The sequence below is a fragment of the Tasmannia lanceolata genome, unplaced genomic scaffold (assembly GCF_043159265.1).
Source record: "Tasmannia lanceolata isolate RefF3 unplaced genomic scaffold, GAP_Taslan_0.1 ptg000025l, whole genome shotgun sequence".
In the NCBI taxonomy this organism is placed as follows: Eukaryota; Viridiplantae; Streptophyta; class Magnoliopsida; order Canellales; family Winteraceae; genus Tasmannia; species Tasmannia lanceolata.
Window position 1 is genome coordinate 6902015 of NW_027518702.1, and position 14434 is coordinate 6916448.

General features: G+C 38.6%; 1 protein-coding gene across 6 annotated transcripts in view; it reads right to left on the reverse strand.

Annotated features, from left to right (window-relative positions):
• Positions 1 to 13639, reverse strand: part of LOC143857520 (PHD finger family protein) — a 46611-nt gene extending 32972 nt beyond the window's left edge. For 3 of the 6 annotated variants that reach the window (XR_013238684.1, XR_013238683.1, XM_077367961.1), the window contains exons 1-6: positions 11575 to 13629; positions 3464 to 3549; positions 3132 to 3359; positions 2904 to 3002; positions 2666 to 2749; positions 2160 to 2549 (exon numbers count right to left, since the gene is read on the reverse strand). Coding sequence is in view for 1 of the 6 variants with exons in the window: in XM_077367961.1 (XP_077224076.1) it covers positions 2160 to 2549; positions 2666 to 2749; positions 2904 to 3002; positions 3132 to 3359; positions 3464 to 3549; positions 11575 to 12982 (2295 nt within the window). In the remaining 5 variants the exon portion in view is untranslated. Of the gene's footprint in view, positions 1 to 2159; positions 2550 to 2665; positions 2750 to 2903; positions 3003 to 3131; positions 3360 to 3463; positions 3550 to 11574 lie in introns of all 6 variants that reach the window. The other 3 variants (XR_013238686.1, XR_013238685.1, XR_013238687.1) reach the window with 3 other exon arrangements.
• Positions 13640 to 14434: the final 795 nt, after the last annotated feature.

Genomic DNA, 14434 nt, shown 5'->3' on the forward strand with positions numbered 1-14434 from the left:
TTCCTGTCAGGCACTGGTCAACGCACTGGTCACACAGGCATTTCAGCTGATAGTGATTTTTCCTTTAAGTAAATGTTGGATCTTTTAATAAAAAGTATTTTTTTAAAGAGAAAACGGTTTCTACACGCAAGTGTAGATAAGTTGTCTACACAGTAACTTAAAATACGGTGGAGGGCATATTGTTTGGGTGATCCAAACCATTCATTTGATTGGTCCTCACATAGATAGGGTTTCCACAAAAAATCAGCTCCATACGATCATCCCAACCCTATGATTTGTGGAGGTAAAATGGACATGTTTAAACATTCACAAATCTGTCCATTTTTTGCCTCCACGGTTCGAAGGGTTAGGATGATGCTATGAAGCTGATTTTTTAGGCACACCCTATCTACGTGAGGGCCCATCAAATGAATGCTTTGGATCACCCAAACAATGTGAGCCCCCACTGTATTTTAAGCTAGTGTAGATAACTTATCTACACTTGTGTGTAGAAACCGTTTTCTCTTTTTTAAAATACTTGGTTCATATAATTATTTCTTATATTTATTTAGTAATTTTTTTATTCTTTTAAATTTTTTAAATATTTAACTATTAAAAAATTTCTCCAACCCTTCACGCTTCCCTCTTTCCTGAGAGCCTTCGCTTCCCGCTCCGGCAACCTTGGTGAGAACTATGACTTCTTGGAAATCTTGTTATTTACGTGCATGTGTAAATGGATGATATAATTATTTTACTCATGGATAATCTTAAAATCTCTACCGATTAATCACATTTCGAGGTCGGATCATAGAAGTTGAACGCAGTCCTGATTTATGGCACTTTTGTTTCTATCATTTTCATATTCCTGGACGTCCAAAACTTGATAGTTAAACTGGATAGTTTGTCACCCTCGTTCCAGTTTTTAGATAACCTCATACAAGTGTGATCTGCCCACTGCCATATGCAAAAAAGCTTCAATACTAATCCGAAGGAATAAAAATATTGGCATCTCAGTTATTCATAATACTATTACAAGCAAACCAAAAAAACTTCACATGATAAAAGTAAAAAGGTTCAAATAAGCAACTAGATAGAAACGTGTATCAAGTCCTTGATCTAGCAAAACAGTTGTTGCACATATCTTCCAGGAGGGGGGGATAAAGTTCTTAATTTGATGGTCATAAGCAAAGTCGAAAGTTGTTTTGCAGCATAATTAGAAATTCTTCTATACTTCACTAAGTAACAAAATTTGGAAATGTGTTTGCTGTCTAACAATTTTGATCTCCTGTGAAAACTCTTGCATCAATGCTAAAGGTAATAATCATATGGTGATGCAGGTAGGGTTGGCAATTACACCCGCGAAATGGAGGACCCCCCCCCCCCCCCCCCCCCCCAGATAGAAACATGTATCAAGTCCTTGATCTAGCAAAACAGTTGTTGCACATATGTTCCAGGAGGGCGATAAAGTTCTTAATTTGATGGTCATCAGCAAAGTCGAAAGTTGTTTTGCAGCATAATTAGAATTCTTCTACACTTCACTAAGTAACAAAATTTGGAAATGTGTTTGCAGTCTAACAATTTTGATCTCCTGTGAAAACTCTTGCATCAATGCTAAAGGTAATAATCATATAGTGATGCAGGTAGGGCTGGCAATTAAACCCGCGAAATGGAGGATCCCCCCCCCCCCCCCCGAGGGGACGGGAACAATCCCCGAAACGGAGACGGGGCGGGGATGGGGATAGCTCTGGACCCAACCTGCCCGCCCCGTAATCCTCATCTATAAACTTAAATAAATATCCTTATAAGTGGCTGTCTTTCCATAAATTGTAATATTTTAGATTCGAAATTTAATTCTTATTTAGTATGTGTTTAATTAGATTTTAAAAAGGTAAATTTTTTTATTATAGAAAGGCAGGGATGGGGCGGGGAATTTTTCCCCATAGTGTGCGGGGCAGGGATGGGGATTAAATTTTCCTCGCAGGTGTAGAAAAGGTTATGAAAAGGGCTCTCAAATCAAGTTATTTGTGATGAAAGGCCAAGGCAAAAGGTGAAATTACACATAATGCAAAATGCTGAAAAAAGGTTCCTCTTGATGTTCAAAGATCTTACTCAAAAATATAAAATAATTAAACCAATAAACGTGTAGAAAAGGTTATGAAGTAACGATGAAACACCAATACCTCTCTCAGGACATGTGGCTCCGTAAGATCCTGATCCATAAACTTAGATTCATTACTGGGGCCATCTCTTTGTGCATCTTCATTGGGAACAAGCGGGTTTTCGTTAATCTCTTTGATCACTATTCCATTTCCATTTTGCTGTGCAAATGTTTCCCCAGAAGTGCACACTGTTTTCTTATCTTTCAAAACCCTAATGTTGGTTTTCATTCTTCTCCTTGCTGGTAATGACTTAATGAGAACACAATCTGAGCCTGCAGCCTGAGCCCCTGATGATTTTGAACAGTCGCTTTTAAGTTTCAAACATTGTCCTGAGGTGGCCATGTGAGCAGAATTTCGAAGCCATTTTATTATTTTAGATCTGAATTCAGGGAGAGAAGAGACATCCCCACCCTGTAGAAAGAAATTGAGGCAACCAAAGAAAGAAGAAACAGAAACTAAAACATATTAACTTCTACGATTTTTCTGAGATAAAAAATGTAAAAGGATTGTGCGAATTTCGAGAATACCGCAAGTGCCGTTGCTAAAGAATCAGAAGAAAAACCCATCTCTGATGCTACATCACTCACATTGACTTTTCCTTGAGCAATTAACTGCACAGCTAACACAACAAAACCTTGAGAATAAAGTTGTAGTAATATCAGTACACAAGAAGAACTAAAGAACTGTTGGACCCCAAATATTGTCCATTTTTTAAGAACGAGCCCCCAATGGTTTATCATAGATGATTTATAATCTTGCAAGTACCTTTTTCAGAATTTGAACAAGGTCAGGTGAATCAGATGGAATATCATTCCCAAAGTTGTTCCTCTCGACAACTCCAGGCAACTCCTTGTCAACAATTACCTGCGCATCACAGATCTGTCCTAAGACACACATATGGCCTTAATAGAAAATAAATCCACTTCCAAAAGGATATCCGTATTACCCATTTTTCACAAAATAAATCTAGTTCCAAAAGGATATCCGTATTACCAATTTATCACAATTAGCATCTGGGGTCTTATCATCCACCGTGTCTTTATCTCTCGTCTTGCGTCCAAGCTTTAATTTGGGTAGTCTAGTTCCAGGTGAAGCCACAGGCAAAAGCTTAGATACTGAGGAATCACCAACAACAGCCACAGATGAAAGTTTTTCCAAATGTTGAGTGCCACTATTATCCGGAGAAGCTGAGTGCTTTGAGCAAAATGCCCGCAATTCAACCTATAGGAAGTGTTAAAAGAAGCCATATCAGACACCATGACCGCTATAACATACAAGCAGACAAATCCAAAAAAAATGCACTCGGGTGAAAATAAAAGGCTTACATTATCGCATCCGAACTTTCCCCATATCTCCATTCTATGTTTTGCCTCCCTGGCACATATAGGATGGAAAGCTGTTCTGCATGTTCCTGAAATATCATTCAAAGAACCAACTAATATAAACAAAAGCATCAAGAGGTAGAAGTAAATTCATATGAAACGAGACAATGTCATTATTTTGGCATCATCACTACGTTCCTAGTGGCATAACACATAACAGACAAACTGAGTGATTTAAATCTATAAAGAAAGTGTGAAATAGTACCGACATCAAAAAAGTACTGAGACATCTAATTAAGTAAGAAATAATTGACACACCTAATTAAGCAAAAAAGATTGACACACCCAAGTAAATATTTATTAGTATCAATAGCTGTTCTTGAACTTGTGCTCACCCATGAAAATGGATGGGTATTTTCCCTTAGTTACCTTAACTCAACTCAAAATATTCTTCTTTTCTGAAAGTTTAAATCGAAATAGTGAACAACTGAAACCATAACTTCCAAAAGAGATTTGATTGTGTTCTCACATTTTCGCTGTGGGCCAAACTATAGAAGCAAGAAATCAGAACTTTTCTAATAGGTTTGGATCTGAAAGGACCTTCCTGCGTCCGAAGTGTATAGCTGGGTGTCATTAACTTGTCTTGAAAACCAATGCCTTTGAAATTCATCAACTTTCTGAGGTTTTTTTGGTGATGTTTCCACTCTTTTGGGGCTGTTTGCGATGAATTTTAGCAATTCCTATCTATCGAGACTTGAAAAAAAACAGCAATCAGCTTCTGATGATCTTTTTAAGCAGAGCAAGCCTGAATGATATCGGTGGATTGAGATCAGTACAGGTTATTGAATAACTATGAGAGAAATTACGTTAAAGTGGGCATCATTTTAATCAAACCAATAATAGATTTTTTATTTTTATGATTTTAGTGATGCATAGCCCCAACCACCACCAACTTATTTTTTGTTCACAAATATCAAGTTAACCATCTATTGACGATGAGAATTGCTGCATTTAGAAAACAGAATCCCCTCAAATTGATGCAGAAACTTCCAAGAGGCATAATATTTCACCCAAATATCAATTTCTGGGTTTGAAGTTCGAACCAAGGAAGCAGGAATCGTTACGTGGACTTGGGAATCGAGATACGCCAGTTCGCGATTCAGAATCGGGAATCTTCTCGATTCCCCAAAATTGGGAATCCCGAATTGGAATCGTGGAAACACGATTCCCACTATATGGATAACACGATTCCCACTTTTGGGAACCGCGGTTTAATTTTATGTGAAACACGATTTACCGGAGATTCCTTGGCGATTCCCAACTCCCCAGCGACTTCTCGACGACTCTCCGGCGACTTCACGATTCCCGCTTCCGACCATCCCGGGAGCCTTCGAAGACTTTCGATTCCCGCTCTGGAAACCTTGATTTGAACCAGAGTTGGATCTAGAGATCACTTAAAGAAATTGGGTGTCCATTAGCTCCGTTTGGTTGCCAGTTAAATTTTTGTCCCAGGAAGTTTTAGTAAAATTTTGGTCCCATCCCATGTTTGGTTGCCTTTTAGCACTAGGTTTTTTTTAATCCCACTCTTGTAATGATTGCTTGTGTGGTGAATTTTTTAATCCCACTTTTGTAATGATTGCCTTTTCATCCCATCCCAAAATAATCCCATGAACAAAAATAAACCCAGGAACTTGAGAAGAATTTTTTTCTTCCCAACATTTCAAGCAACCAAACAAAGTTTTTTTTTTTCCCACCATAGTCCGGCCAACCAAACATGGGATTTTTATTTTACCGGGATACTTCTAGGACTTTTTTTTTCCCACCAATCTCCTGAGATTTTTGTTCTCCCACATAAATCCCAAGAACAAAAAAAAACCCGGCAACCAAATATCAAGGTACATGTTTTTTTTTTTGAATGATTAAATTTCATTAAAAAGGGGAAGACCGAGATGGTCCACCCAAAAGAAGTGCAGATGAAGAGTAATAAAGAGGAAATAAAAAGAAAATACAGAGATAAAATAGAAAGCAATCAAGGGGGCAAGAAGTCAAACATATCTAAGCCCAATCTTTCAACCCCGTCACGTGCTAGTTTATTATTGGCTTTGCTAATAGCGGATCTCCTAACATGGTTAAAGACGATGGAAGATCCTTCTATCTGATCCTAAATCTCGTTAAAAAGGCGAGCGAATCTCCAAGAAGGCACAACCTCCCCTCTAAGCCAGCGAATGGTATTGAGAGTCTCCTTCAACAATTGTAGAGTTCAATAAAGATTGATTTAGAGTTATTATTCCTTGATAGGCCGCTCTAACTTCGGGACCTTTAGGTACATGCTATTTGACTATTCCTATGGCAGAAGATAGAATTTCTTCTTCTTCTTCTTCTTTTGAATGGTCTGAAGATAGAATTTATGTTACCTATGATTTAGCTGACACTCCGAATTTTCAACAGACATGCATGGCGACACGTGCCAACACCGACAAGCGTGTCAACACATGTCGACACTCATTTCAGCTCTTGTAAATGTACTGCTAGAACTATCAGACTTCATGTCAAGTGAAATACTATTTGTTGTGAAGAGACTTGTGGGGATACCAATGCTCGAATCCACAAAGTAAAGGTCAAGTGAAGACCTTTTTTACCAACAAGGCAGCCAAGAGCTTGGAAGAGAAATATTATTTGTAATCGAATAATGCGTTTCACTTTTTTATCATTAACTCTTATTTTATTATTAACTCTTCTTTAACTAACATTTGTTGCCCCATTTCAAAAAAAAAAAAATTGTTGTTATCCCCCTCTATTAAACCTAAAACACTAAACAAAAACTCTTCCAATATTTTATTCATTGTATCATAATGGTCTCTATTTCTTGATGCATATTGGAGACTAAAGAAAACTAGATTAGATTGATGAATGCACTGTTATTTGATTATCTCATGTTTCTTTGACTTATAATTGCTTAATCATAAGATTTATTAGTTTGTTAAATGAATACCATATTTATTCTGCTGTAAATTATGAACGGTAGTGAGTAATTTTATATGTAAGTACAAGTACGGGCATGTCCCCGTTTCTAGATGGAAATTATGACGAATTTAAAATTGTGGCGTCAGCAAAAGGACCACAACGGTCCTGTTGATTCAAAATATTGAAGTTTTCGTTTTGAAATTTTATGACTGCTATTAGCTTTTGTGTAATTTCTAAAAGCTGCTAGGTAGAATTCCTAATCAGCACTTATGTCGTTTTCTTTTTTGATAAATTACTTTGCTTGTATTAGTCTATTAGACTGACAGCAGCTTTTTTGTTTTAGTTCCATTTACTCTTGATGGCGTAGGAGAAGCTGGTACAGGGTCCGAAAAGAAGTTTCCGACGCATATTTGTCTTTAGTCTTTTTTTGGAGAAGCATAACTACTTGTATCAGTAAATAAACTTCTCCAACAATGAAGACAAAACTCAGTCCTTTAAAGCATCTGTCTAAAGAATAAAAGGACTTGTAATAGCCAGCGTTGAAACATGGTAATGGAGAGCTATTCCAGATCAATGTGTGCGAATATAACCAACATACACAATCAGTAGCACCACTTGAACCATCAAAGTTCAACTTCAACTTCTCAGGAGGTTGAAGGGTCCATATGGGCTTAAGAAATAATAGGATATTAAGCGATAAGAAGCGTCATAACTCATAAGTATGCAATTTTTTTATTTGTTTCGAAGGATGATGAATTTTTATTACTGGAAGGGGTGAAGCCAATGACTGAGGTGGTCAAAAACAGAATAGCTAAAAGAGAAAAATAAAGGCAAAAAAGAAGATACAAAGGAAAGTCTGATGGATGTGTCAGGAATAAACAAAAAGTAACACAACTACTGAAAGAAACTGTGACTCATATGGCATGATCAATCAACTCCATCGACTCCGTGGTCACCCCTAAATGTGCAAGAGTATCAGCCTCATAATTAGCTGACCACCAAATGTGAGTGAGCTCAACTCGATGACCCTCCAAAATGTCTAGGGAAACTGCAAATCTCCATGGGTAGCTAGCGTCTTATCTCAGGCACCTAATCACATTGAGAGTCTCCCTAATGGCCATCCAATCTTTTTTTTGAAAATTGACATATTTCATTAATATTCAGATAGCATTCGGGACCAGGAGTCCCAGCCTGCAAAACAAAATATTAATATATATTGGCACGGGTATACCCGAGACCAATGCAAAAATAACCAAAAACTGAAGTATAGCGTAAACCATCCTTTCCTCTATTCCGTAGCATGCCTTCTATACAATTCCCATGGCATTCTTACAAAGCTGCCATCTGTACTTTTCTGAAAGTGCACATGCTAGTTCACCTAACAAGTACCTCTAAAGCTATAGAAGGACTACCTATCTTGCACCTCCACTTCATTTGAGTCTTTTATTCTGATTAGGCCAAAGAAATCTCAAATCATAGAACCTTCGTCCTTTCTAAGGAGAACCCAATGCATACTCGTTCAGGATTGCCGAAATTTGATCTATCAAAATTTGGCTTCAACTTCCCTTAAGGGAGTGGTCAAGGATTTAAGTGTCGGTTTCGGTGTCAGTTTCAACGATAAGGTTGCTCCGTTGTGACCAGGTGGTCACGGGTTTGAGACACTGAAACAGACTCTCTGCATAGCAGGGGTAAGGCTGCGTACACCTAACCCTCCCAGACCCCGCAATGGCGGGAGCCTCGTGCACTGGGCTGCCCCCTTTTTCTCGGTGTCGGTTTCAGCCATAACTGAAACCGATTTTATTTTATTTTTGGCCAAAATCATGTAAAATTTTCTATTAAATTTTGATTTTCAAATTTGTTCTACCGAGATTTCTAAAATTTCGATGCAAATTTCATTGCTTTTGGAGGAAATAATAACATTTCAGTTGAAATTTTACAAATTTCCGTAGAATTTTGTAAAATTTCGGTAGAATTTTGTAAAATTTCGGTAGAATTTTGTAAAATTTCGGTGCAAATTTTGTAAAAAGGAATAATCACCTAAATATTGTAAAAAGGAAATTTCGTCGAAATCTTGTACGAAATCAATTACATGTTCTTTCGGTGTCGGTCCAAACCGAAACAACATGGTATTAAATTTTCACTGAAACCGACAAGAAATAGCCGAAATGTTTATGTTTCCATTCTCCCCCGGAATGCATAATGAAGTGTACATACTACTCTCAATCGAAACCAACAAGAACATGAAGTGTACATACAACATTATTTCGGTCAAAAACTTGGAAACATGTCGGTTTGAAATGGAAGTTTTAGTGAGAGTCGTATAAATTATAAAATCACGAAAACGTATGCACATAATGGAAATTTAAGATGAAATTTCAGGAAATAATAAAAAATTATTTATTTATTTAATAATCGAAGGTGGTATGTAGCTGTAGAGAGGTGAGGCGAAATGAAGCCATTCGGCTCATTGAGCCTTGTTCAAATGGGCTTGCATCAATATCATTTGAAGCCCAAATTTCGATTGATAGCCTTGATATACCAGCGGGACCTTTTTCCCACACTTGACATTCGGATCTCTACCCTACACCTCCGACCCCTCTTTTTATTCTCCGCCTCGTATTCCTATGCCGACATGGGATGAAGCATCTTTCGATGCTTTGAGGATGTCTGAGCCAGCCGCTAGCTTCAACCCTGCTGAGGTTCTTGACCATGGAGACCTAATCTCTCTTTCGCCTACATCTGTAGATGTGCGAGGGAGTGGCGGAGGTTTTGAGTGGCCGATTTTTCTGTTGCAGCCTCAGTTGCAGGATGATGCGGTCTGACCACTCTAATGATGAAGGTGACTTTTCGTCGGACATTGGTTCTAAGGACATCTGCTCCGGTTTGTTTCTTTTATTGGAAAGTGATTGCTTTGGTTATTTCTAGGGTTAAAACCCTTCCCAACTTTAGCTTTGTTTCCGCGTATGACTAATGGAACGGATGGAGGGAGGCATGTTGCAGTGTGGAGGTGCAGACGAAGTTTGTTCAGGAGTGGGATCCACCGCCTCGGGGTCTCTTGAAATTCAACTTTGATGGATCAAGCTTGGGGAATCCCGGCCCCGCCGGGGTTGGGGGGTTCTAAGAAACGATTTAGGGTGATTTGGGCCTTCTCCAGTCCCATCGGTGTATCAGACTCGAATGAAGCTGAGGTTCGAACGGTGCATCAAGGTTTTAAGTTGCTCGATAAAAATTGTCTTGATAAGGTGATTTATTTATTTATTTTGAACGGCACCTTGATAAAGTGATTGTTGAAGAGGATTCTTCGAATGTGATCCAATTGCTTAAAGGCATTCACCCTTGCCCGTGGAGAATTGCTAGATTCTTTGACGAAATACAAGATTGGGTGGGGGCGTCATCTATGATCTTCCAGCATGTGCGCCGCTCCACTAATAGGGTGGTCGATAGACTTGCTAAAGAAGGGGTTGAGAAGGAAGATCTGGAGTTTTTTATTTTTTGCCTCCTTGAATCTTTGTTATGTTTTCTTTGTCGCATTTTATTTTTTTCTTGCTTTCTCTGTATTTGACCACCGCCGTCTTTCTTTAATGAAATCAGCTGCCATTCAAAAAAATTATTTAATAAAAAAAAAAATTTGTTTCTTGTAGTAAAACTATTAGAAAATAATAAATAATATTTAGAAATAAATAAAAATTGAAAAAAAAATTATAAATAACGCAATTTATAATACTGTAGTGGGACATGTTACAGTTTGTAATATTATAACCAAGTTTTTGTATTTTATTAAAAATTAAAAAACAACAAATTTTTATATGAATAGCATGTGAAATAGGGTGTATGTCACTAGGTGTTCAATGCGTATAAACCATCATGGGCATTTTTATTCTTTATGCGGTGGTTTTTTTAGTGTGTAATTATGCTTATTCCAGCACTTCATGAAGTTTCATCTTAAATGTCCATCATTTGCACATGTTTCCGAATGTTACTGTGATTTTATAGGATTTTCACCTAAATTTCCATCCAAAGCCAACATGTCTTCATTTCCGTCATGGAAAAAACATATAAAGAAACTAAAACATGAAACCTTCGTCAAGCATTCAAGAAAGGTGAAAACTTTGTTTGTGGGAGATCACTGCCTTTATGTGCTTTATTATCTAGAAGAAATGAGAGAGTTAGACAATATATGAATCACAAATTATGTGTCATCCTCTTGTGATCCGCTTTTACTCCCTCAGCGTTTGGGCACCTAGGCAAGGGCCTGATATAATTAGGCAAACATATTAAGTTGCTAAGTTTTGGGGATACTGTTGACAAATCGTTAAAAAAAAGACGTCAAAAGGAACTCACGAGAGGTATTCCAGGTCGACTCAACTAAATCGAACAAGTTGATAAACATGTGAGATTGTTTATTTATAATTATTAAACGCATACCCCATAATAACAAGCGAATATAAACAATAACCTCCTTTCCAATGCCTTCTAGTATTTTAATATAAATTGTAATAAGTTACTAAAATAAAATGAAAATCATCATAGGGGTTGTGTAAGCCCTCTCTCCCTGTCATTCTCTCTGTATCTCTTTTAAAGGTTTTATAATTCTAATATAAATCTCATTCATTATTGTTCAAAAAAGATATAAATATACATCCATCGTATGAAAGAGGGCATCTTCTTATTCCCAGTAATCTTGGAATTAAGCAACATAAGTCATGAAACTTGAGGCCTCCGCATGTCACAATCTACATCTCATCTTTAAAGAGAAAGTAACCCCCCCCCCCCCAAAAAAAAAAAAAAAACAATTCCCCAAGTGCATAGCTTTCTCGATTATGACATTTCCATCCCATTATCTGCTCAATATACTTTTTGTGGTTCATTTTTTAGTTTGGCAGTGAAAGAGAAAACATAATTTGGAATAGGGGCATGCATAATTTATCTAAAATTGTTTTCAAGGAAAGCACACAATTTGTAGGAATGTGTAACTAACCTCAATAACACATAACTACTGAATCCTTAAAATGTACAAAAAGAAATAAATCAGCAATGAATAAAAGACATCCATCATACCCATGGCTACTTCACAATCTAGTCACACTTAATAAATAATGTATAATTTTAAAAGTGAAGCTGAGTGTCATACAAGAAACAATAAAACGTACCGTGACTACAGCGAATACATACACCGTGCTTAACCTTGCATAAATTACAGACTAATCTTCTCCGTGTCTCCTTTATTTCTTCAATATTCACAATTGGCTCCATTGTTTCCACGTTCTCTACATATACCTCGGGCATCCATTGACAACAAAACAAATGAGCAAACTTTGTACCACTGCCACTTTCGCCTCTGCCAGCATCTCTAAACATGGGTTTGAGAGCTCCACCTTCTTTTGGGCATAGCAAACAAGGCTTCTCTGAAGAACCCAAGCCATCATTTTCAGGTAGTTTTCCTACTGACCCAGTTCTAATACGTTCATTGTCATTGCACCAATCACACAACCATCTCCCAACGGGAACTTGTTCTACTCCATAACATCTCTGATGCACTGCAACATTACAAGACTCACAAACTAGAAAACGGTTTGATTGTTCACCACGATCACCTGAACAACATACATGGCAGGTAGCAGATTCTCCTCCTTGCGAAGGGCTGACAACAAGTAGTCTTTCTAACCCAGCGTCTTCACCCAAAAACTTCCTTTTCTTAGATGGGCGCTCCGAGGTCAGAAGTATCTTATGCTTAGAACCCAACAACCAATGCAATCCCCCCGACACCAATGGCAATGTTGGTGACAATAACCCCGAATTCTCCTCCTTCTCCTTCTCCTTCTCCTTCTCCTTCTCCCCTTCTTTCTGTGGCAAAACTTCGTCAATTTCCCTTTCTTCCACCTCCTCCTTCTCCAACTCTTTCCCAACAGTATTCCCTGACTCCGAACCTCCAAATTCCGCTACATTTGTGCAAGCCTCAGTATCATTAACAACAGTAGTCTTCCCCAACTCCGAAACGCCAAATTCCACTACATTTCTACAAGCCTCAGTGTCACTCAAAACCCCAAATTCAGTAGAAACCACGGCTTTTTCTTCAACACTTTTCTCTATCAAAGGAATAGAATAACAAGAATCAGAATCAGAAACAGAACCAAACTGCGTCTTCAAGAACAATATCTCCATATCCGCCAACGTGACCGGGCGAAAAAACTCCTCTGTCTCAGACCAGACATTCGTAACCCCAGTCTGTGCCGCAGAGACCTTAGAGCCGGATTCCAAATTCGTAGATTTCTTGTGTTTTCTCCGGCCATTGGAATATTTGGATAAGAACGCGGACAAACCTACAGGAAGAGTACAAACCCTAGAAGCAGCCTCCTCTGTCTCATACGGGGAGCGCTCGCAGAGAACTTTCGCAGCCTGGGAATAGAAATCTATAGATGATTCATCTTCTTGTATTCGAATATTGTTTTCTAAAACCCTAACCCTAACCCTAGAAATTGGGCATGGCTTCTGTTCTGTTCCGCATCCACCCTCCGCACCCCTACCCATCATCTTCTGCCGATTGCATCTGTCGCTCATCGCCTTGAACAACCGGCCATGGCGAGAACACTTCAAACCCTAACCCTAACCCCAACCCCAACCCCAACCCTAGCCCTAGCCCTAGCCCTAGCTGGTCCGGCCTTCGCATGCAAGGGAGGAAAGACGGTATCTCAACATGAAAGAAAGAGAGTTGTAGCGATAGTTTCAAACCCTAACCCTAGCCCTAGCCCTAGCCGTAGCCCTAGCCGTAGCCCTAGCCCTAGCCCTAACCCTACCTGGTCCGGCCTTCACATGCGAGGGAGAGAAGAATCGGTCGCAAAACTCCTCCAAGAAAAACGACCGGCCATGGCAAGAACGCTTCAAACCCTAACCCTAACCCTAAACCTAACCCTAACTGGTCCAGATTTTGCATGCGAGGGAGAGAAGATTGATTTCTGAAGAGGAAATGAGAGAGAGCGAGAGAGTGAGTGGTAGCTAGGGTTTCCTTTTCTGATCTTATGGTTTTATTTCGGTTTGAGATCTGAAAAATGAGGATTTTTGTTCTTCGTTTTGATTTGCCGAGAGAGAGAGGGGGAGGTTTCGCGTTTTTTGCAGGCAAAAAAAAAGGATTTTTTAAAAAAAATTCTAATATTTCTGTTCTTTAAATAAAATAATACTAGGACACGCTCCTGTCAGGTATTCGTCCCTCCTAGTCTGTCACTTGTTGAGAGATGGGGTGTACTTGCTAGTTTGTTAAAAACGAGAGGTATTCTTATTGGGGGAATACAATACTTTAAACGTGGCACGGGATGGAAGGCGGTTAGGGAGATTAGTGACCTGCGTGTGTCTTTCTTGTTATATCTACTTTATGAAAGAAAGGTGGGGACCGGGAAATGTTGCGATCGCGTATGCGATTTTAATGAGTGGGGAAAAAAAAAAAAGGAGGCGGAAAAGAAGAGAGGGAAAGCTAACGAAAATTATTAAAAAACACAGAGGGGCTTTTGAGAGAGCGGGGAAAACCTAATGAAAAAGGGGCCACTTGGGATCGGATCCACCTGGGTCTTAGACTCTTAGTCATGATCCATTCAAAATTCTTATCGAATCGGATTCTGAGTGTTCTTCGGATCTATTTCTTATGTCTTGGTCATGATCCATTTCAAAATCAAACTGTCCATTAGTGAGTCCAATTAGGTCATGCTTACACAGTATAGGGTTAAATTTCTCAAAAGAGGGTTAATGCAAACATGACTAGTGGCTGAGAGGGTGAGCGAATGGGCTTAGGACTTATGGTCAATGGTTAGAAGAGTGAGAGGAGAGGGTTGACTAGAAAGAGATGAATGAAAAAATACTAAAAATATGAATTGTTGGGGGGAAAATGTATGACTTATTTTTACTAAAATACCCTTAAAATATTACTTGTAGTTACAAATTATTAGAAAGTATATTTGTAAAATCAGATTTAGGATTGTCCCGCGGATTTTGTTGGTTGTCTAGACGGATCGGAGATAATTT